Here is a 25,134-nt window from a genome sequence, read left to right as displayed (position 1 = left end):
GAATGCCAGTTTGTTTTTGCCTTTTGAAATCTGTGCTCGCAATTGGGCAGGAATAGCTAGTTTCAGGATACTGTGCTCGGTGCATGGTGGCTGACCCTATTGCCAAGGGTTTATGCAGAGTGAATGAAACCTCCCTCCTGGTGGGTCCATTCTGTTCTCGCGGTACCGTAAACACTCAGCCATCATGTGCACTTCAGTGAGATAATGATGCCAGTGACCTCAACTCAAACACATTCTACTCCAGTCACTGTTCATCCCTTGTTGCTTTCACTAGTCTCAGTTATCTAATTTTTAAAACAACAGTTAGGTGCAGGGACAGGGCCTAACTCTCCTGCGGCTCTTGGTAGGGGTGATAAAAAGTGTCCAACCTGAAGTGAGATTGCATTTTGTGGCTCGAAAGGAAACGTCTAGATGTAGGTGGAGGTTCGGTTGACGCGCTGACAGGCTCCACGGCAGGTGCTGCCAACCTGAGGCCCCAGCCTTCCCAGGGGCGTAGGTGTGGGTGGGCTTTACTGAACGTCCACGTGTGCCCCTGGCCTCATCAAAGCCCACGTCAATTCTTGACCATGCTGTCGAAGTTATTTTTGTTCTGGTGTGTTTCTAATTTTTGCTTGTTCCTCTTTCTTTTCTTTTCCTTTGTTCTTTTTCTCTCATACCGCCCTGTGAGTATGTTATTGGGTCTGAAAAGGTAGGCTGTGAACACGTTACATTGAAAATAGCTAGATTTCCCTCTGTGCTGCCTTCTTACCGCCTGCATCGCTTTAAAAAACAGAAACTTAACTGCTGCTTTGATCCATGTATTATCCTGGTCATCATTTTATTTTCTAATTTTTTCGAATTTTCGCTTTTTTTAGCACATAACCCACTGATGTTTGATAGCTATTCAAACACTTGCTTTGGGGAACCTGTTTGGTCTTCCTTATATTTGGTGACAAATGAGCCCTTATTAATTTTTGTTTGTTTGTTTTGAGGAAGTGAGTTGCTAATTGATTTAAGCGGCTGCCGGCCGAAGGGTTTTCACGGGATATTTTAACTTGGAAGTCAAAGTCTGCCGCACCTTGCTTGATTCTGGCTTTTAAATGAACGCATTAGGCCTGCGGTTCTTGGCTGTCGCTGGCGATGTGCATGGTGGTGCTTACTGGCCAGTGGTCACCGGTGAAGAGGTGACCGGCTTGGGGGTCTGCTGGCCGTGGAGGGACGCTGTTGGAGGAGCGGACACCAGATTTACTTTTGCTTTCACCTTGACCATGCCATTTACTTTACTTTGTCTGAGCAACTTTTCGTCATAAAGGGGCAGAGGCTAGTCTAAAATCCATGCCAGTCTTTTGCCCCCTTTCTGAGGGCAGGTTTTCTAGGTATCAGAAAAATATGTCCTTCTCCTAGATAGCTAGTTCGTTTGGATCTGGTGGACACAAGGGCCTCTCTAAGTGACCACGGCTTCCTCTCTGCTTTAGCCAATAAGCGTTCAGAGCCAGGTCTGTGGTTTACCGTAGCAGATGTATAGGCCCTACCTGCACCAGCCTTTACTTTTAACCCACGTTGGCAAGAAATAGCTGATTCTTTATTTGTTGAGGCTAATGTCTGCCACTGATGGGCATGTCATTAGTTTGCAACTCCATCGCCCAAGGTCAGCTGTGAAGGGAGATGCTTTGGCTGACCTAGGACCTCGCGTTCTTCCCCCGGGTTCATCTCACCCCTGGGGAAGGGTTTTGCCACACTACCGTGCTGGCCAGGAGGCCTTGTTTCTCCTTTAATGCTCTGGTCCAAATGTGGACCCTTCATCTTTCATCGAAATAGGCCAGACTTTCTGCAAGGGTCCATCTCATTCTGGGGCGGGGGGACAAAACAGAAGTAAGTGTAGCAAGTGCAAGAAGTTGAGGCCATCTGGGTTGGAAAACATAGGGTGGGATCCTGTGATGGCTGGGCTGTGCCCTGGGTGCAGGGCCTTTCCCATGGCTCCCTAGACTCAGAAGCTGGAGTTGAAGTGGCGTGGGAGTGGGGAGAAGATGGGGTCTTCTTTGAGGGAGGGAGGAAGGCCTGGGGTGGTGTGGAGCCCTGCGGTCCAGTGGACTATCTTCCCCACGGACACAAGGCAGATCAGACAGGGGATCTGAGGGCGGAGGGGATGAGCATTGGGAGGAGGGGCTGACGTGTGGAAGGACTGTTGGATAGTTCTGGAATAGTCTTTCCCCTCAAAATAGACTTAAAAAAATCCAAATCTCTTAAGAACATTGATAGTTACTATGCAGGAAGCAGCTCTTTTTTGATCCTTCTAAGGGTAAGGCACTACACTGGTGGATACAAAAAATAGGACAGTCTATCCCAGGGGCTTGATACTTATTAGGGGGAATATGCAAGTTTATAAGGGGAGAAGGGTGGGGGAGGGAAACTAGCAAAGCTCTGTATCAGGCACCAGTCAGCCTCCCCACCTACATATTTCATTCATGCCACATCGATGCCATCTGAGGTGGGTGGTAGCAGCCCCCTTTTCCAGATGGGAAGCCTTCTCAGAGAGGTTAAGTCATTAGCCCAGCATCACCGGGCTAGCAAATGCTGTAGCAGGATTCAAGCATGGCCCCGTCAGGCTTTCAAGGATGTGTTCTCACTACTAATTCTGTTACCTCCCTGTTACATCTGGAATGGTAAAGTGGATCAGTTTTGGAGCCTTTCAGAAAAAGTCTCTGACTTAAGTGCTGCAGGTCTATGTCATGAAGCTCAGACTTGTCTGATGGTTAGGAAGCATCAGCGTGCTTTACATCCCCGTGTTGAAGGTCTTCATTTCACTCCAATGATGACATGCTTGCAAATGACGCACAGGTGCAACATCAGACTTAGAAACTTCCGAACTTGTAATGGAAACTGTCCAGCCCTCCCTTGATCTGCTTTCCTCAGCAGAATGTAACTATGCTGCAGGGTAGGCCTGGGCTTTCTCTATGGAGTGAAGGTTAAATATCCAACGTTAGCATAAAACAGTTCAGAAGGAGGAAATCGACATTGATGATTTATTGGAAGATTTCATAAGACAAGGTGCAGAATCAGTTAATGGCCCATATACCATCTGAAATTGAGTACAGAACATTGCATTTCTTATTTTCTATTCAGAGCTGTCTTATAATATAAAGTTGTCTACTTTGGAACTTCAGCTCCACCAAAGGGACGCCTGTCAGCGTTTATGCATGATGCACGTAATCTAGGTTTCCTCAGTCCATAAAATGCTAGTGCAAAATCATGGGCTGTAGCTATCACTTAATTATGCAAATACCTTTAAAACTATATAATACCAAAAAGAAAAAAAAAGAGAGATTACCTTTATCCAAGTTCCTTTGGCTTTTAATTGCAAACTGTTGTTGAGCAGCTCTGGTTTTCCTTTGGATTTGAATATATACATTCTTTGCATGTAAATTGGTTTTTGGATTAGAATATACCAAGCCCTTTTTTCCCACAAGCCACATAAATAGTACCCAAATTGCACACATATGAAACATTTTCTTCTTTTATCTGCTCATAAGTCATGAGAATAATACAGCGTATATCTGTAGTTGAATTGTCCTTAGTGTAAAGTGCAGTGTGAACGCCTTCTGTGACAGTGCTTGCGGCTGTGTGTTAGGTGTTTTTGCACAGCTTCTAGAAAGGATGCCTTTCCCTTTATCTGGGGAGGCTGCAGGTCTTTGCCTGTGATTTAGGTATGATTGATTTGAGGCCATTATGACTTAGGGGTTATCGGGTTTTTAATTTTTGTATCAATCCTTATTTCCAGTTCCTTTAACCCAGTGGTTATAACTTGTAAGAATACTGAAATAACTCTTTGAAGTATTTAGAGCATATTCACATTTTTGGCTAAGTTCTATTGCTCATGGCTTTGAAATTCACCATTAGTTTTGAAATCTACAACAAATTATGGCATATTTTGAATATTTACATTTTGTGTTAATGTTACATTTATTTGCCACTGTGGCTTCATGTTGTATTTTTCTTTGTTATACTGTTTGCTCGTATGTTTTTTTTCCTTATCCATAAACATATTCAATGGTCACACAATGTGACTATTCTAATAATGTATATATAAGAACTCTGAACTTTTAGAGAGACTTAAAAAACGTGACATTACCATTTTCAAATGATCCGTGAAAGAAGGATCCATGTCTTTTTGGAAAAAGAATTTTGATGAGAAAGCTTATATTCTAAATTCCAAAATTGGCTTAAAATATTTAGTTTAAAGTATTTTGTAGTTTAGCTAACTACAAATCGAATTGACTTAATTCCTTTATCTGTTTCTTACTGTGTTTTCAAAGGATTGGAACAGAATTGCTCATAATCTTGAGATGACCCAGTCTTGGGACATACAGTACTTCGAGAGTTAAATACTTTAATTTATATAAATCTGTGATAGAATTTTGTTTGTATGGTATTTTGGAGATTTCCTCCCAAGTATTAGGGTTCCTTCTATTTTTATATAATTTCGAATATTTTATATTGTTTGTTGAATCGTGTGACCTTAATATGAAAAACTATGAGCATATTTAGCTGCCTCCTTTTTGTAAAAATCCTGTATTTTCAAAACCAACTGTTTCTGATCACAGTGGTTGCACTTTTTATTTTTGAAAATGTTCTGGGCTATATTTTGCTACAGTAGATGTGCACCTTTGTAAGTTCATACGAAGATGCAATAATTTACTTTTTTTGGAGAGTTAAGACAGGATGCTTTAAAGCAAATTTTAGTCTAACAGGATAGGAGTAGAGTCTACTGAAAAAAAGTCTAATTCAAAATCTATTGAGTCAACATCATGGTGGTATTTGTAAACTGGGCCACGTATTAAAAGTCCACAGTCGTGGTCATGGAGGAGGAAAATGTGCATTTGGACGCTGAATTCTTTTCTGGTTAGAGCAGGAGGACACGGCAAGAAAGCAGGCCAAGCACTGCCCACCTTTGGGAGGGAGAGGCCCACAGGTGCAGAGGTTGGAGGCAGGGAAGGCTTCCATGATGAGAAACTGAGTTGAAATGAGCCCTAAGGTGGGTGGGAAGTAGCTAGACCGAAGGGTCAGGTGGCCCCTGCGGTCACTGGGGGCCTTGGTACTGTGGTAAGGCTGGGGAACGCAGGAGGCAGTGCGGGGGGGCTAGAACTGTACTGGGGAAACTTTGAAGGCTTTGAAGTGAGGGAGTGACCTAATCAGATTTGTGCTTTGGGAAGGCCACTCTGGCAGTGTGTGAGAGTGTGTGTGTGTGTGTGTGTGTGTGTGTGTGTGTGTGTGTGTGTGTGTGTGTGTGTGTGTGTGTGTGTGTGTAGCAGGGATGAAGGGGAGGGTGGTACAGGGTGGGCGGGTCATTAGAAGACCATTAGAGGACTGTTGAGGTGACCAGTGGGGGAGAGATGGCAGGGTGTGCTTGGGGATGGCGGGGCAGCTTAGATGCAGTATTTTCTTACGGGGAGGGCTTGTTGGCGGGGGCCATCCTAGCAGTGCCTTGTGGCTGGGAAGAAAACAGATAGAGGACAAGCCGACTTTCCTCTTCTCTCCTTCTCTGTGTTACGTGATGGTCTTAGTTCAGCGAACATTTGGAACAGAAAAGCTACATTCCAGAGTTAGATCTGATGGGATTTAAGTTTGTATTGAGATCTGTGCATTCATTTAGCTAGAAACTTCACATCTTTTGGATTAGCATAGGGGTTTTCTTTCTTGATAAGATTGCTTTCTTGGTTGGAGGAAATTTAATACAGCTGCTGTTTTTCTTGAAAAATCTTATCTTTTAAGAAATTTAATATTCAAAAGAATAGGAATATTTAAAAATGATAAAGCAGGATTTTGGTGTAGTTTCTTTGGTTTCTGAGTTGATGCAGAGTTAGAAGCTTTTGCAGTATTTAATAGCACATCCTTGCCAATATTTAAAGAGCTGTTAGCGAGGGTCCCAGGCCCCACCTCTCAGAGTATCATTAAAGCTTGCTCTGAAATAGTGACGATAAAGATCTTGTTTGCAAAAGCCAAACAGTTGGCTTATAATACGCAGCATAGCTCTCTTTATAAAATAATAATAGGTTTGAGGTTAAGAAAGTGGAAGATAATTGATTTTTTTAAAAAGCTGAAACATAAACTTTCTTGTGCTAATGTTGTGATTGGAAACTTTGAAAAGAGAAAGGCTGCTCTAATATTATCCATGTGAAATACGTGTATCCTATTAGGTTTAAAAAATAACTTTGCTCATAAACTGGCAATGATGGTGGCTGGCTTTCAATTGTGGAGCCTAAGGTTGCCTTCTTAGCATTTTTTTTGTAGCGAGGGAATTGCAAAGTGCTTAGCCAGTGTGCTTTTGGGGCAGAAGTCGGGCATTAGCAATGATACATTTCTGTGCATTTTACTTTATAGACATTACAAGAAGCGGTGCCAAGGGCGCATGCGGAAGCATGTGGGGGATTTGTGCCTGCAGGCCGGGATGCTGCAGGACTCCCTGGTCCATTACCATATGTCCGTGGACCTGCTTCGCGCAGTGAATGACTTTCTGTGGCTTGGAGGTAAGGTTATCTGATGAAGATGATCACATATGTAATTATAGCAACTGCTACTTGAAATAAGAGAAAACCTAGAAACAGTGGCTCTAAAAACATATGGAGAGGGAGGGGAAGCCGTCAGCTGAGCTGGTTGCAGTGGGGAGTCTTCTGGGGTAACTGCCTCGCCTTATCTCCTGCCACTTTCCCACCCAGCCCTGCACTGCAGTCCTGCTGAAGCAAGCATGCACTTTCCTCAAAAACACACTGAATTGCCTTGTTGCTCTGTTTTTTTTTGTTTTTGAAAAGCACATCTTGCCCTCTGCTTAGAATGCCATTCCCCATGATAGTCACCTCTTACACTCATTCTTCAAAACCTCATCCATAGGTCAGATGATGAATGGATGAACAAAATGTATCTCCATATAGTGGAACACTATTCAGACATAAAAACAGATGAGATACTGATACCACTACAACATGGACGAACCCTGATAGCATCATGTCAAGTGAAAGGAATCAGACACAAAAGGCCACATATAATATGATTCTGGTTATCTGAAATGTCCAGAATAGGCAAATCTAGAGGCAAAGAGCAGATTACTGGGGCTGGGCAGAGGGGGGGATGGGGAGGGACTGCTGATGGGCATGGGGTTTCTTTGGGGTGATGAAAAGGTTCTGGAATTAGATCGTGGTAAGGGTTGCACAGCTGTCAATATACAGAAGCTCCCGGATCGTACACTTTTAAGTGGGTGACTTTTGCGGTATGTGAACCATATCTCCATTGAAAAGACTTTAAAAACAAGAAAACCTGCTTCAAAGGACAGCCTCTTCTGACGCCTCCACGCAGTGGGTGCCCGCAGGTCTTGTACAGAATCCTGTCTGCGTGGAGTTTACCCTCTGTGCTGGAACTGCCTGTTCGCATGTTTTTCTCCTTCAGGGGCTATGTCCTGGAGGTGGGAGTGGGAGGCGTGGTCTGTGTGTGTCCATCATCTAGTATATTGTAGATGTTCTGTGAGTGCTTGTTAAATAAATGTGGCGTGCGTGAGGGCTGAAACAGGGTCCTTTCCCGGAAGAGGTTGACAGCTCAGTCAGAGGGCCCGTCAGCCACTGTGGCAAATACAAGTCAGAATGAAGTAACCAGGTTCTTCAGTGGAAGATCAACAGCGTCCTATAGGACACACAAAATATAAATTCTTAAAATGGACTTAAATTTCATAATTTGCCTTCTTAAAGAGGAAAGGGAGATAAAAGTGAGAAAGAGAAGGAATAGATGGAAAGAAACAAGAAACAGATAAAGGATTAAGTAGGAGGGGAAAGGTGAATAGGAGTTTTACTTTGTTTTCTTGAAGGAGAGGTCTATAATGACTTGCTGTGGACTGGTGGAGTAGAGCTGAAGGTTAGGTGCTTATCCGGGAAGAATGCCACCGGGCACCTGACCCACCCAGTGATAATGGGCAGGTCGGGTTTCCTGTGAAGGCTGGGTGCCGGGTGCTGCCAGCTAATTTCACTCTTGGTCCCTCAGAAACGCACAGTGGGGTTTCCGGGGGGCTCCAGGACGTGTGACATCACAGCAGATTGAGGGCAGAAGCAGGTGTGGGAATCCAGTACACTTGTCTCGAGCCAGACATGAAAGAAATTTCATGTAAAATTGTAAAAATGCAAACAGTGCCCCTCTTCCAGCATATTGTTGTTGTTCTGAAACGTAGTTGTTTTTCATAAAAATTTAACATGGTCGGGACTTCGCTGGTGGCGCAGTGATTGAGAATACACCTGCCAATGCAGGGAACACGGGTTCGAGCCCTGGTCCGGGAAGATCCCACATGCCATGGAGCAACTAAGCCCGTGCACCACAACTACTGAACCTGCGTTCTAGGGCCCGCGAGCCACAACTACTGAGCCCATGTGCCACAACTGATGAAGCCCTTGTGCCTAGAGCCTGTGCTCTGCAACAAGAGAAGCCACAGCAATGAGAAGGCTGTGCACCACAATGAAGAGTAGCCCCCGCTTGCCACAACTAGGGAAGAGCCTGTACACAGCAACGAAAACCCAATGCAGCCAAAAAAAAAAAACAAAAAAACACCCCTTAAAAAATTTAACATGGACAAGATGGCATACTAGGAGGACGTGGAATTTGCATCTCCTCACAACTTGGGCACCTACCAGGCACCGGTGGGGGACCACGGACACCTAAGGGGATGGGAGGAACCTCCAGCAACTGGGTAGTATGTGGGGTGTGGGGGGAGTGAAGGAGGAGGAGAAGTGGAGGTGGGACGGGACTGGAGCCCCTGAGGGGTGGCTGGGGGAGGGGAAGGGATCCCACGCCCGAAGGGGGAAATTGGGGAACCATTGGGAGGGCAGAGGATCAAAAGGGAGCGTGGCCAGGTTTCCCCTGCCCACTTGGGCCCCTGGGAACCTGCTGAGATCCCGGGCCTGATCCTCTGCCCACCAAGGCCCCCTCCAGCCACATGGGTCCTGAGGGAGTGGGAGGGAGGGAAGGGGAAGCAAAAGTAAAGGCCGGACCTCTGGGATGGCACTGCTGAGGGGCGGCTGGGGAAGGGGAGGAGTTCCTACACCCAGCGGGACCCATCCACGGTTAGGGGTCCAGCGGGGACGGGGGAGACTTTTGGGGAGACAGTGGGGAAGGGGCACGAAGGAACGGAAAGGAACGCGGCCAGTGCTCACCCTGTTCACTTAGGCATCCGGAAGCCTGTTGGGCTCCCAGGCCTAATCCTCTGCCCTTGGAGCCTCCCTCCTGCGGCGCAGAGCCCAAGGCCCGCCCCTACACCTCCACCCAGGGCCTCACCTCTACACTCGGAGACGCCCTCCAACCGTGCTGGGCCTAATCCCCACCCACACACCCTCACAAAGGGCCCCACCTCCAAACTCCTGGAACCCCAGCTCCAGAGACCTTCCTTTCCACGTGCTGCCGCTCCCCTTCTGGCAGGTCCTAAGCAGAGGCCCTGCCCCACGCTTGAACGTCAACCCCCAACCCGCCTAGGTCCCGCCCCACCCTAAACCCCGCCCCTGCCTAAGTTCCACCGCCACCTAAACGCCACCCCCAGAGCCAAGAGTTATTTTTTTTCCTCTTTTAGATTGGGGTTCTGTTTCACCTTGTTGATTCATTGTTGTTGATTCTTTTATATTTTTATTTTTCCAAATAAATCTTTTGTTTTTCTAATTTTATTTTATTCTTTATACTTTGTTATTTTTCTCTCCTTTTGGCTTGTTCCCCCCCCCCTTTTTATTCTTCTTTTTTCTGTGTGTGGTTTCATTTTACCTTGTTGCAGTTGTTTCAATTATAGTTTTATTTTTCCTAATATGTTTTTTATCTTTCTAATTTTATTTTGTTTTTTATTCTTTGATATTGTACTGCTCCTTTTTTTTCTTTCTTTCTGTTTTTTTTTTTAATTGCGCCACGAAAATTGCAGGATCTTGGTTCCCAGGCTGGAGGTTGGGCCCGAGCTCATGTGGTGGGAGCTCCGAGTCCAAACCACTGGGCTAACAGAGAACCTCAGACCCCAGGAAGTATCAATTGGAGTGAGGCCTCCTGGAGGTCCTCATCTCAGCACCAGGACCCGGCCCTGTCCAACTGCCTGCAAACTCCAGTGCTGGATGTCTCAGGCCAAACAACCAGGAAGACAGGAATACAGCACCACCCATCAAAAAAAAAAAAAAAGAATTGACAAAAAAATATGTTACAGACCAAGGAGCAAGGTAAAAACCTACAAGACCAAATAAATGAAGATGAAATAGGCAAGCTACCTGAAAAAGAATTCAGACTAATGATAGTAAAGATGATCCAAAATCTTGGAGCAGAATGGAGAAAATACAAGAAACAAATAACAAGAATCTAGAAGAACTAAAGAGCAAACAAACAGTGATGAACAACACAATTACTGAAATTAAAAATACTCTACAAGGAATCAATAGCAGAATAACTGAGGCAGAAGAACGGATAAGTGAGCTGGAAGATAAAATGGTGGAAATAACTGCCAGGGAGCAGAAAAAAGAAAAAAGAATGAAAAGAGGACAGTCTCAGAGACCTCTGGGACGACATTAAATGCACCAACATTCGAATTATAGGAGTCCCAGAAGAAGAAGAGAAAAAGAAAGGGTCTGAGAAAATACTTGAAGAGATTATAGTTGAAAACTTCCCTAACATGGGAAAGCAAATAGTGATTCAAGTCCAGGAAGCACAGAGAGTACCATACAGGATAAACCCAAAGAGAAACATGCCAAGACACGTATTAATCAAACTATCAAAAATTAAATACAAAGAAAAAATATTAAAAGCAGCAAGGGAAAAGCAACAAATAACATACAAGGGAATCCCCATAACATTAACAGCTGATTTTTCAGCAGAAACTCTGAAAGCCAAAAGGGAGTGGCAGGACATATTCAAAGTGATGAAAGGGAAAAACCTACAACCAAGATAACTCTGCCCAGCAAGGATCTTATTCATATATGACAGAGAAATTAAAACCTTTACAGATAAGCAAAAGCTAAGAGAACTCAGCACCACCAAACCAGCTTTACAACAAATGCTAAAGGAACTTCTCTAGGCAGGAAACACAAGAGAAGGAAAAGACCTGCAAAAACAAACCCAAAACAATTAAGAAAATGGTAATAGGAACATACATATAGATAATTACCTTAAATGTAAATGGATTAAATGCTCCAACCAAAAGACATAGACTGGCTGAATGGATACAAAAACAAGACCCATACATATGCTGTCTACAAGAGACCTACTTCAGACCTAGAGACACATACAGACTGAAAGTGAGGGGATGGAAAAAGATACTCTGTGCAAATGGAAATCAAAAGAAAGCTGGAGTAGCAGTTCTCATATCAGACAAAATAGACTTTAAAAGAAAGACTATTACAGGAGACAAAGAGGGACACTACATAATGATCAATCCACGAAGAAGATATAACAATTGTAAATATTTATTCACCCAACATAGGAGCACCTCAATACATAAGGCAAATGCTAACAGCCATAGGGAAATCAACAGTAACACAATCATAGGAGGGAACTTTAACACCCCACTTTCACCAATGGACAGATCATCCAAATGAAAATAAATAAGGAAACACAAGCTTTAAACGACACATTAAACAACATGGACTTAATTGATATTTATAGGATATTCCATCCAAAAACAGCAAAATACACTTTCTTCTCAAGTGCTCATGGAACATTCTCCAGGATAGACCATATCTTGGGTCATAAATCAAGCCTTGGTAAACTTAAGAAAATTGAAATCATATCAAGTATCTTTTCCAACCACAATGCTATGAGACTAGATATCAATTACAGGAAAAAACTGTAAAAAATACAAACACATGGAGGCTAAATAATATGCTACTAAATAACCAATAGATCACTGAAGAAATCAAAGAGGAAATCAAAAAGTACCTAGAAACAAATGACAATGAAAACACAACGACCCAAAACCTATGGGATGCAGCAAAATCAGTTCTAAGAGGCAAGTTTATAGCAATACAGTCCTACCTCAGGAAACAAGAAAAATCTCAAACAAACTAACCTTACACCTATAGAATTAGAGAAAGAAGAGCAAAAAACCAAAGTTAGCAGAAGGAAAGAAATCATAAAAATCAGATTAGAAATAAATGAAAAAGAAATGAAGGAAACAATAGCAAAGATCAATAAAACTAAAAGCTGGTTCTTAGAGAAGATAAACAAAATTGATGAACCATTAGCCAGACTCATCAAGGAAAAAAGGGAGAAGACTCAAATCAACAGAAATAGAAATGAAAAAGGCGAAGTAACAACTGACACTGCAGAAATACAAAGGATCATGAGAGATTACTACAAGCAACTATACGCCAATAAATGGACAACCTGGAAGAAATGGACACATTCTTAGAAAAGCACAACCTTCTGAGACCGAACCAAAAGAAACAAAGTATAAACAGACCAATCACAAACACTGAAATTGAAACCGTGATTAAAAATCTTCCAACAAACAAAAGCTCAGGACCAGATGGCTTCACAGGCTAATTCTATCAAACATTTAGGGAAGAGCTAACACCTATCCTTCTCAAACTCTTACAAAATATAGCCAAGGGAGGAACATGTCCAAACTCATTCTATGAGACCACCATCACTCTGGTACCAAAACCAGACAAAGATGTCACACACAAAAAAACTACAGGCCAATATCTCTGATGAACATAGATGCAAAACTCCTCAACAAAATACCAGGAAAGAGAATCCAACAACACATTAAAAGGATCATACACCATGATCAAGTGGGGTTTATCCCAGGAATGCAAGGATTCCTCAATACATGCAAATCAATCAATGTGATACACCATATTAACATATTGAAGGATAAAAACCATACGATCATCTCAGTAGATGCAGAAAAAGCTTTTGACAAAATTCAACACCAATTTATTATAAAAGCTCTCCAGAAAGTAGGCATAGAGGGAACCTACCTCAACATAATAGAGGCTGTATATGACAAACCCACAGCCAATATAGTTGTCAATGGTGAAAAACTGAAACCATTTCCTCTAAGATCAGGAACAAGGCAAGGTTACCCACTCTCACCACTGTTATTCAACATAGTTTTGGAAGTTTTAGCCACAGCAATTAGAGAAGAAAAAGAAAGAAAAGGAATCCAAATTGGAAAAGAAGAAGTAAAACTGTCACTGTTTGCAGATGACATGATACGATACATAGAGAATCCTAAAGATGCTACCAGAAAACTACTAGAGCTAATGAATGAATTTGGTAGAGTAGTAGGATACAAAATTAATGCACAGAAATCACTTGCATTCCTACACACTAATGATGAAAAGTCTGAAAGAGAAGTTAAGGAAACACTCCCATTTACCATTGCAACAAGAAGAATAAAATACCTAGGAATAAACCTACCTAAGGAGACAAAAGATCTACATGCAGAAAACTATAAGACACTGATGAAAGAAATTAAAGATGACACAAACAGATGGAGAGATATACCATGTTCTTGGATTGGAAGAATCAACATTGTGAAAATGACTGTACATCCCAAAGCAATCTACAGATTCAGTGCAATCCCTATCAAACTACCAATGGCATTTGTCACAGAACTAGAACAAAAAATTGCACAATTTGTATGGAAACACAAAAGACCCCGAATAGCCAAAGCAATCTTGAGAAAGGGAAACGGAGCTGGAGGAATCAGGCTCCCAGACCTCAGACTATACTACAAAGCTACATTAATCAAGACAGTATGGTACTGGCACAAAAACAGAAATATAGATCAATGGAACAGGATAGAAAGCCCAGAGGTAAACCCAACACATATGGTCACCTTATCTTTGATAAAGGAGGCAAGAATATACAGTGGAGAAAAGACAGCCTCTTCAATAAGTGGTGCTGGGAGAATTGGACAGCTACATGTAAAAGGATGAAATTAGAACGCTCCCTAACACCATACACAAAAAATAAACTCAAAATGGATTAAAGACCTAAATGTAAGGCCAGATACTATGAAATTCTTAGAGGAAAACATAGACAGAACACTTTATGACATAATCACAGCAAGATCCTTTTTGGCCCACCTCCTAGAGAAATGGAAATAAAAACAAAAGTAAACAAATGGGACCTAATGAAACTTAAAAGCTTTTGCACAGCAAAGGAAACCATAAAGAAGATGAAAAGACAATCCTCAGAATGGGAGAAAAAATTAACAAATGAAGCAACTGACAAAGGATTAATCTCCAAAATATACAAGCAACTCATGCAGCTCAATATCAAAAAAACAAACTACCCCATCCAAAAATGGGCAGATGACCTAAATAGACATTTCTCCAAAGAAGATATACAGATTGCCAACAAACACATGAAAGCATGCTCAACATCACTAATCATTAGAGAAATAGGAATCAAAACTACAATGAGGTATCACCTCACACCGGTCATAATGGGCATCATCAAAAATCTACAAGCAATAAATGCTGGAGAGGGTATGGAGTAAAGGGAACCCTCTTGCACTGTTGGTGGGAATGTAAATTGATACAGCCACTATGGAGAACAGTATGGAGGTTCCTTAAAGAACTAAAAATGGAACTACCATATGACCCAGCAATCCCACTACTGGGCATATACCCTGAGAAAACCATAATTCAAAAAGAGTCATGTACCACAGTGTTCATTACAGCACTATTTACAATAGCCAGGACATGGAAGCAACCTAACTCTCCATTGACGGATGAATGGATAAAGCAGGTGTGGCACATATATACAATGGAATATTAGTCAACCATAGAAAGAAATGAAATTGAGTTATTTGTAGTTAGGTGGAGGAACCTAGAGTCTGTCATAGACAGTGAAGTAAGTCAGAAAGAGAAAAAGAAATACCATATGTTAATATATATATGGAATCTTAAAAAAAAAAAGGTTCTTATGAACCTAGGGGCAGGACAGGATAAAGGCTCAGACGTAGAGAGTAGACTTGAGGACACGTAGAGGGGGAAGGGTAAGCTGGGGCGAAGTGAGAGAGTAGCATTGACATATATACGCTACCAAATGTAAAATAGACAGCTAGTGGGAAGCAGCCGCATAGCACAGGGAGATCAGCTAGGTGCTTTGTGACCACCTAGAGGGGTGGGATAGGGAGGGTGGGAGGGAGACGCAAGAGGGAGGGGATATGGGGATATACGAATGCATATAGCCCATTCACTTTGTTAGTCAGCAGAAACTAATGCAACATTGTGAAGCAATTATACTCCAATAAAGATATTAAAAAAAAGTTAACATGTTATGGGCTTATTATTGTTTTAAAAGGAAGGAACACATAAATATTTAAATCCTCTTCTAGTTCTATTTTCGAGCATGGTAAATATCTGTAGATGTAACCTGCACAAAAAAAGCGCTCTTTATTGTGGTCCTTAGTGATTTTTCAGCGTGAAGGAGTTCTAAGACCAAAAAGTTTGAGAACCACTGAGCTACTGGGTAAAGATGAACACTGCAGCACGACTTGTGAGGCTAGTAGCATAGCCCAAGTTTCTTAGGGTTTAACTGCCAGTGATAGAAGAATGAAAAGTTGCCACAACTCAGTGTGGCTGCCTTTGAGAAGGAGACAGGCCTGTTAGGTGTTTGCTCGAAATGGGATAGATGCATTCCGGGTGAGTGATGGGGATAGGTATTCTGGTCCTTCTTCCAGTGGTATGATTTTAAAAATCTTTTCGATCCAGGGCACTGCTTCATCTGTCTGCAGTGTCAGCATCTGGCACAGAGCCTGCCACACAGCGTGAACTAAGCTGTTGGTTAAATGAATGAATGAACAGCCTGGCTCACATGTGCTCAGCCCCTCAGAGAAATGTTGAGCATCGCGAGAGTTTTCTGCGCTGCCAGCTTTGACACGGGCCTGCAAAACATAGTAGGGGCCATGTTCCTGTTTGTAACAAAACCAGTGATCTGTAGGTTTGATCTCTGTTTTGTGGAAAAATTGGCATTTCCACATCATCACGCCGTTCAGATCATTCTTAGTCACTGCAATTTTTGCTAAGGATGGGCCACTAACTTTATTAATTGAACTTTTATTTTAATGCCCAGCTGCCCTTGAAGGGTTATGTTCAGCTTCTGTCATCTATCACTATCCTGGTGGAACTGGTGGTAAAACTGGAGCTCGAAGGGTCCAGGGTAGCTCACTTCCTGCTGAAGCAGCCAACAGACATCGACCAGGTAAGCTCTGCTCTTGCCTCCATCCTAGACTCAGTTACAGTCTTTAAGCAAGCAGGAGTAATCTATTACTGTTCCCTCTGAGTGAAGGTTGAGTAATGTTTAAATAAAATATAAAATCCGTTGAGTCAGAAATCCTGCACGTAAAAAAAAAAAAAAAAAGAAATCCTGCACATGAGACATTGTCTTCTGATTCTATTGAATATGTATTGATCTTATTGAGTCTTATCAAATGATATTAATGGATTACAATGATGGGTTGATTTCTGGACCAGTTGCATAAAATTTCATGGTAGGCTGTCTTTGAAGTTCTCTGTCTGGGCCCTTGTCATAATTCCTGTGTGTTTGGTGAAGTTAGTCCCAGATGTCAATTTTAACAGCTAATTCAGGGCCCGGGGAGCTGTTTCTTCTTTTTTCTGGTTGATGAAGTTCTCTTAATGCGTGAAGTTTGATTTCCTCATGTTTGTTAGCACCTGTGAAGAGTAAAAATGCATCTTTGGAGGAGCAGAACCACAAATGCTTGTTGAATGAACTTGACCCTTTTGACCCTTAATAAGTGAATTTGCCTTAAATGTTCAGGATGTGGTTGTCATACCGCATAGGTCACAAAGATAATAGCAAAGAATGCAGAGATCAAGGCTATACACAAAACTACTAGGTGTTTTTTGAACCATGAGATTTTTACGGATTTTTTCCCCCCAAAGAGAAGGCCCACGGCCGTTGATGTGTATTGGATGCGGAAATGCCTTCAATGTCTTTTTCCCCTGAATTATACCATCCCCGTCACCAGCAAAGACTGCAGAGACCACCTCTATGCGCCAGTCAGTGTAGCCACTCCGTCTGAATCTGGGTGCATTCTTTGTAGAACTGCTTAGATGAATCTCTGGTGGTCCTTGAAGATGTTTTATCTTCCTTCAGCAGACCGTTCCTAACGGTTTTAGTGGGGTCTCAGTTATTGGAGAGGAAAGTAAAGCAGGCTGAGAAGTGATAGAGAAAGTCCTCAGACTGGGATATCTCTGCTCCCTGCTTTCCTGGGCTTCAGTTTTGACTTGAGATGCCTCCCGTCGGTGCTCACCACCTGTGTTTATCGCGTGTTGTTGTAACTGCTGTCTCTGCTATGAGATTCCAGCATTTCAAGTCCTCTTGTCCCCTTGCGCCAGCGGCCAAGTGCTAAAGTATCCAACACACAGGTGACAGCTGCTTATCTTCTCCTTAGAAGGACGTCTGCTCTCTCTTTGGGGGCCTTTTGTTGAAGGTGGTTTTGTTTTATTCTTTCCCTGCTACTTGAAGAGTTATAAAGTGTTGAGACTGTTCTACTCATGGGCTTAGTGAGACTCTGGAGCCTTTGTAGGGCGATGCTTCACTTTCTGCCCTTGCTGAAGATAGGCAAAGCAAGTTTTAGGCCTGAAAAAGGGCTCCGTCTGCAGTAGAGAAGTGGCTTTATTTAGCTGTGCGTAGTGTGAAACACTTGAGAACTTTTTACTGTTGAAGACAGTCTGTGGAGAAGAACATCCAGTGAAGCTTGGATGAGAGCTGAAAGAGCAGCGCTGATGGCATTTAGATCGGAAATGATTTTACCACCTTTCAGGCATTAAAGGGTCCCGAGCCATGAACGGATTTGCTATCATGAGTATATATGTTGCTTCATCTTGGATATCAATTTCAAGATTAGTCAGTTTGCAGTGGCAGCCTCATCTCACATCAGCAATTTATGGTATCTACTCTTTGAGGTGAAGACCAGACAAACGGATTATTTAACATTCTCCCTTGAATTTATATCTCAGGTTCCTTTTTCACCAGCAAAATAGCAGGCTACAGATGTCATTTAATGCCCATGTGACCTGGAGCAAGTTTAATCTCTCTGTGCCTCAATTTCCTTATTTGTGAAGTGGGGGAGATAATAACTGTACTTACCTTGGAGGGTTCTTGTGAAGGCTGCAGGAGATACACATATAAAGGACCTACAACAGTCCCAGCCGGTGCTGGATAAATGTTAGCAGCCATTATTGTTATCAGTATTATTATTGTTGATTGTCAAGTAGTTTTAAGACTTGGTAATATGAATTCATGAGTACTGTTAAAAGACTCTAGACATCTCAGATCTCCTTTACATAGTTTTCAAGATTTCCTCTGAAAAAAAGGGAATTTTCCCCTCTCTTAAAACTGAATTTAGTTTCAAAAAAGAATTCTGTACTCCCTATGTCTTTTTGCTTTAATTCTCCTTTTGTTTAAATTTTTAAAAAAAAAACTTCACTTTCTTAGTATTCAGAGTATTCAAGGTTATTCAAAACTTGGTTTATTAAAAAATCAATAGGACATTCTGCAATCAATCCAAAAGGAAATGCTTGTTGACTTACAAATGTTTCTCCTTTATGGTTATTGGTACTTTTTGGACTAGCTTAATTTATTAATAGTAAGCGTTATCATCCCTAATTATTGAAATAGCTGTGAATGATTTGGCATCTGCCCTAGGCCAGGCTGTGCTAAATGCTTTCCTTACGTTTTACCTCAGAGCAGGTGTTTGAGGGTAGTTATCAGTAACTCCTTCTTGCAGGTGAGGGATTGAGGTTTAAAGAGATGGGGTAACTTGCCCCAAATCACGCAACTGGCAGCGCCAGACTCGGGGCTGGAGCCAGGCTGGGGTGACTGTACAGTAGGCATCCTTAATTGCTCCTCTAATCAGCCTCCCGTTGACTGGTTTCCCAAACTCCTGTGAGTTCATAAGTGACTGATTTTAGTGATCTCAACCTGATGAGGCCATAAAAGAAGAGGTATCAGTGAGAATACGAGACAGAGGGGCATAGATTAACACTGTACATTTTCACAAATGTTTTATTCTCAGCTAATGACCTAAAAAGTTAGTATTTTTTATTTTAACTCTGGAAGCACTAAAAAAACCCATAAAAAATGATTACAGTGCAAAAGAGAAGTGAGCTTTGAAGATCCAACCATTGCTAATGACTTACCGCTTGTTCTTCTCTAGTGAGGCTTGTCGAGAGAAAAAGTTATAGAGGCTGAACTGCTTTTGTGTAGTCTTCAGTACGGAAGAAAAGATCAAGCCACTGAAAATTGAGAGAAAATACAAATCTCTACTCTCTTCTTTCCTTATGATGAATATGTTAAGTTGGTTTTTATGGTTTAAGTATATATTTCCTCATTTGTGAAATTTGAATAATGTTATTTACCTAGTCTGACTGAGTTAGATACCTTGCACAAAGCACCCAAGAGATTCTCAGTAAAAATTTGCTGTCACAATGACAGATAGTTTAGAAGGATCAGCTCTGAATACTGAAGAGGGTGGTTTATTTATGATGCATATTCAGTGTGTATATACATGTGATATATATGAATATGACTTAAAGCGATAAGGATCCGGTTACTTTTTTTAGTGCAGTATGAAGTTTTGATGAGAGTGTCATCCTAGTAAGATAGGGACTAGCTAAAGTGTCTTCAGCTGAAGAACTTGAAGATTGTTTGTACAGAATGTATATTTTTACAACTCAGAATTCATATTGGCTTGTAATCATCCACTAGAACCTTTAAATTGCGAGGAATTTGACCACAGCCTTTATGTTTAGAAAAATCAGTATTGATTATTTGCAGAGAATAAGCTTATCTCTTTTGTGATTGAAGAAAGTTTTGATTTTTTTCCTGTACCCTTAATAGGTTTTATTTATTTATTTTTTAAGAAAGAAAATGGAAAATTTTATTCAAGCCAAATTTGAGGATTTTATAAAACCTGGGAAGAGCATCTCAGAAAGCTCTGAGAACAATTCTGCCTGTTAGAAGTCAAGGCACAGTTATATGAGTTTTTTGAGACGAGAGAGCTGTACATTTAATGACGTGTTGACAGTTTACACAGTCCAGATCTGAGCATCATCATGGCGGTGGGTCATGTGTCCTCTTACAACATAAAGACGGAATGTTCTCTTTTAAGGAATTGCCTTGTTGATGCTAAGAGAATGCTGCTTTTTTTTTGATTGAGGTATTTCTGCTGCTGGGGGAGGTAAATAATCAAAACGATTTGACATCTGTCACTTTTCCTTTATAGAGGGAATAGAAGTGGAGCTCAGGGCTTCCCTGGTGGCGCAGTGGTTGAGTCCACCTGCCGATGCAGGGGACGCGGGTTTGTGCCCCGGTCCGGGAAGATCCCACATGCCACGGAGTGGCTGGGCCTGTGAGCCATGGCCGCTGAGCCTCCGTGTCTGGAGCCTGTGCTCCGCAACGGGAGAGGCCACAACAGTGAGAGGCCTGCATACTGCAAAAAAAAAAAAAAAAAAAAAAAAGTGGAGCTCATGCTATTTTATTTATTTATTATTTTTAAATTACTTTTAAATTTTAAAATTTTTTATTTTTTAACATCTTTATCGGAGTATAATTGCTTTACAATGTTGTGTTAGTTTCTGCTGCATAGCAAAGTGAATCAGCTATATGTATACATATATCGCCATATCCCCTCCCTCTTTATTTTAATATATAAATAAGTGTTTTGTATTTCAAGAAAATTGTATGATTTGTAGTTAAATGCTCTTTGGGAAGTATTTTGCAAGACACAGGTTATCTAATGTTGGAAACATGCAGACATGACTTTTATGAATATAGAGCTAGTACAGCTAGCTAGTGTAAAACAAAAGGACTAGGAGAGCTTTGCTGCTGATTGCTAGAAGGATGGATTCTGGGTCTCAGTCTCCCTGTCTGTAAAATGAAGAGGCTGGACTGGATTCCTTCTTCTAAGATTAGTTTCCATGAGCCTATGTCTTTTGTTTATATTCAGGAGTGTTAACAATTTCAGATTACATACTGAATACCACTCCCTTCCCTGAAGCAGAATTCAGTTATGAGCTAGATAAGCTTTTAGTTATAGGCTCTGAGCATCCTATTTTTAAAAACCTTACTGATTGTTTCTTATACAGGCAATTTATGTGTTGTGTCTTTTACAGCAACCTGGACAGCCTTTTGGGCCATAGGTGGCGCTGTTGCACCTTTTAAAAGTCTTAATTTTCCTGTTTGTGGAAGACGACTTAGCCCACGTTCCTTTAATTTGACTTCTTTGTTTAGTGCTTCAGGATAGCACAATGTCCATTATGTCTGGATACCTGGACAAATTATTCTAGTTATATCTTATTTTTATTCTGTCATCTCAGTGTGAAAATTTCAGACTTGCTGTGCAAACAATGGTGAAATTGTACTTTTCTTCCAGTATTAGAAACCAGTGAGCCATGATTTTATAAAACAGATAGAAGTGGTCCCTGGAGCACCTTAAAGCTGAAAAACGTATTGAACTCCCTGAGTATTGAACCCACTGCTGTGCGTTAATTAGTGGGAGGTGATTTGGTTGCTGTATGAAGGAGCGTAGTTTTTTGACTTGGCTTTGAATGCACATGCTACCACTTAGCCATGCGAACTTGAGTCAGTTCTTTCTGAGTTTTTCCCTTGTCTGTAAAATAGGGACGCTAATATCTGCTTTGTAGAATTGTGAGAATCAGAAATTATGTAAAGTGTTTAGCACAGTGGTTATCTCAAAAGAGCTCAAACCCTTAGCTATTGTTTTGTATGAAGCCATCATTTTATATAGTCTTTAGCAATTACTAAGGAATTAAAATAGAAAAAGCTGGTTTTATGACAAAAGATCCAATTAAGAAATGAGTAAAATATTTGAAGAGGTTCAGTACTTCCTGTACTCATAATTTAGCAGCAGCCTCAGAATTAGGGCTGGTATACAGTCACCCTGAACGTTAAGCCACAGAATTTTTGGCTAATTAGTATATGTTGGGGCTTAAGTGGGCCCAGTAATTACACTCTTCTTTTCTCCACCAGCCAACTGAGAGATGAGACGAGAGAGTAGGCAGCGGGAGCTAAACGTCTCCTTTGTTACTGGTAAAGCCACATTCTCCGTGAACTTTAGGGCTTCAGGGAAATGGGTGTCTTAATACTCTATCCCGGAACTAGAGAGACTCACGCAGTCGCAGGCAGTTCTGGGCCACAGTGGGCCTTCCTATGAGGGGACCTGTCCCCGTCATGCTCAGGGCTGTCATGTCACAACGCTGAGCATCCTGGGTGCTTCCTGAGGGTGGCCAGCACCCGGGGGGGAAGAATGGTTTCCCGTGCCCCACTTGTCTCCCAGACTCCCTGAGCCCACTCCTCACTCCATTTGTGCGAGGAGGGCTAGCTGTGGGCCAGGGGTCAGGAGTGTTGAGGGAGAAGCCCTCCTCATGGCCCAGAGGAGTGGGGAGGAAGCGTCCCCTCCCTCAGTTTGAAGAGGTCGTGGAGTGGAACAGAAGGGTGCTCCTCAGGAGTTTATAAATAGGGAAATCAGGATGTCCTCTGTGACTTAAACTAGCAAGGAAACATTAAAGCTGATTAGAAGGGAGACAGGCGGGGCATGCGTCATAGTTAACATTTGTTGGGCACCTGAAATGTGCTGCATACTTTTCTAAGCACTTTGCAGAAACTAATTTAATCCTTTGATCCTCACAACAGCCAAGTGAGGTAGGTTTGATTATTTTCCCAACTTTACAGGTGTGGAAATTGAGGCACAGAGAGGGTAAGTAATTTGACCAAGGTCACAGAGCTAGTAAGTGGCAGAGCTGGTATTTAAACCCTGGCAGTCTGGCTTCCAGGCTCTCAGAGATGGGCTTTGGGTTTTTAGAGGTATCAGCCTGTCCGTGGATCTCTGTGTACATCTGTCCATTCGTCGGCCTGGAAAGAGTGGGAAAGGGAGAGTTACACAAGTGTTCACAGCTGTGCCTCGGCCACTGTCCATGCACCGTGACCAGCATTCATTGTGGTCTAGGCAGCAGGTCTGTCCCTGTAACAGAAATTTAGTCCATCAAGTTAATCTAGGAAATCCCTCTTGCTCTGCATCTGTCCATGCTTGCCATGTGGCCTCCTGCCCATGATTGGGTCGTTGGAGAGAAAATATGCTGATTGTTGAACTCCGACATTTTAGTCTGATCGATAATTTTATGTCTCCTGTTAAATTAATAAGTTAAACCTCTGTTTCTTTTTTCTTTTCTTTTGGTCACACCCTGCGGCATGCATGATCTTAGTTCCCCGACCAGGGATCGAACCCGTGCCCTCTGTATTGGGAGTGTGGAAGGGAAGTCCCAGCCTCTGACTTTCTTACACCAGTCTCTTATGAATTTGGTTAATGTGAAATCAGTCCATTGGAGGCTGATGATGCTGATGATATCATGTCTGAGCACACTGAGGTACTCCTGTCTGTGGAGACCTGGCTGGAGGGTGCTCCTTTTTCTCACTGTGATTTCTTCAGACAGCACCGATTATTATCTCCCCACCCCCTCACACACACAATGAGGTGAGAAGCCTTCTGAGTAGGCCAGATAATCAGATAGCAAAGTCGACCGGTCAGTAGACTGTTGCGTACCTAGAAGTGGGTTTAATAAAAGGAAAGGGCTTCCAGGGAGTCCAATTAGACGTTAAAGTTCATTTGGTAAAAGCTGTCCATTTGTTGTGGTTGAGCTTGTTCTTTGCTGTTCGAAAAGATTGGATTAGATGGATTAGCTTAAAAGGCAGAAAAGGATCGTTTCAGGTGGTATTAATACGTCCACACCAGTGAGAAGTGATAGTTGACCGCCTGTGTGAGGCTTGAGACAGAAAGATTTTTACAAGCTTCATTAAACAACCTTAAAAGCTCTGCAATCTCAGTGTACTTAGCATGGGGCCCGGTTCATCCCTGGACGCCCTAAGAGGTCGAGTAATTGATGATTGTGATTATGACTCTGAGGCATCGAAAAAGTCTCATTCATGTTCCCTATTCGAAGGACATGGCACAGTATAACATATTTGACCAGGTTTTTCACTGAACAGGATGTTTTTAGCACTATCTGGAAATCTGACATCCCCCAAGGTTCCACACAGCTCAGTGTCCCCTCAGTGCAGATCCGTCAGCACTCGTCGTGGACATGTGGTGGGGTGTGTGATGGTGCCGCATCCCTGGCTCCGCATCCGCCCCGCAGGCTTTCTCATCCCCATCTACCTCGTAGGGTTGCCCTGACAGTCACACATGATGGTTGTCAAGCATTGTGTTTGGCATGTAGTCAGTATCCAGTAGGAAGCACCTGTTCTTTAGTATAATCGTGGCTTCTGGATGGCAGTGAGTTTTAGTCTGCGTGTAAAAACGGAGATTGCAGTACACAGAGTAGCTCTTAAGTAGCATCATGGGACCTATTCTCTATGGACGATTGAAAACATGCTATTTCAGTAAGAATATATGTTATTGGGACATACCTTTCTGAATCCTGTTAACATGTTTAAAAATGATCATAGCTGGGCTTCCCAGGTGGCGCAGTGGTTGAGAGTCCGCCTGCCGATGCAGGGGACGTGGGTTCATGCCCCGGTCCGGGAAGATCCCACATGCCGCGGAGCGGCTGGGCCCGTGAGCCATGGCCGCTGAGCCTGCGTGTCCGGAGCCTGTGCTCCGCAACGGGAGAGGCCACAACAGTGAGAGGCCCGCGTACCACACACACACACACAAAAAAAAAAGATCATATCTAATGATAAGCAGGACTCTTGAACCCAGTTCCTCTTAGGGTATGTTTTGCCATCATGGGAAATTACATTCTATAGAGAAGGCTAATTGGGTCTCGTTGATATTTGGATGGTTTAATAGATGATCAAGGCTTTCAAAAGCTTCTTGATAATAATGAAGTTAACTGTTCTGTGTTGTAAACTAACAACTACAGAGCTACCTTCTAGAAGTTGGAAATCCTTAGCTTGTGAAACGTCCAGTAAATCAGTGTGTATGTGTGTCTGTGTGAATGTGTGTGTGTGGGTGTGTGTGTGCACGCGCGTGTGATTTTAGGAAGGAGAAATAAGTTCCATATAGCCTTCTGATACCTTTCTTCTTCAGGCTAAGGTGTGGGCGTATATTTATACAAATAAATTGATATTCTTCTGTCACTTGGCTTATTTGTGGGAATAAGAAATTCT

The 25,134-nt window shown here is 42.3% G+C and overlaps 1 protein-coding gene across 2 annotated transcripts in view; it reads left to right on the top strand.

The window, feature by feature from the left end:
* The window catches only part of TRAPPC9 (trafficking protein particle complex subunit 9), a 507,030-nt gene that overhangs the window by 10,423 nt on the left and 471,473 nt on the right, over positions 1-25,134 (top strand). For both annotated transcript variants that reach the window (XM_069539993.1, XM_059995234.1), the window contains exons 3-4: positions 6,358-6,503; positions 16,057-16,185. In XM_069539993.1, the coding sequence (XP_069396094.1) occupies positions 6,358-6,503; positions 16,057-16,185 (275 nt within the window). The remainder of the gene's footprint in view (positions 1-6,357; positions 6,504-16,056; positions 16,186-25,134) is intronic.

Source organism: Delphinus delphis, chromosome 17 (assembly GCF_949987515.2).
Source record: "Delphinus delphis chromosome 17, mDelDel1.2, whole genome shotgun sequence".
Taxonomy (NCBI): domain Eukaryota; kingdom Metazoa; phylum Chordata; class Mammalia; order Artiodactyla; family Delphinidae; genus Delphinus; species Delphinus delphis.
Note: the sequence above shows the minus strand (reverse complement) of the source record. Positions and strands in the feature narration are given on the sequence as shown.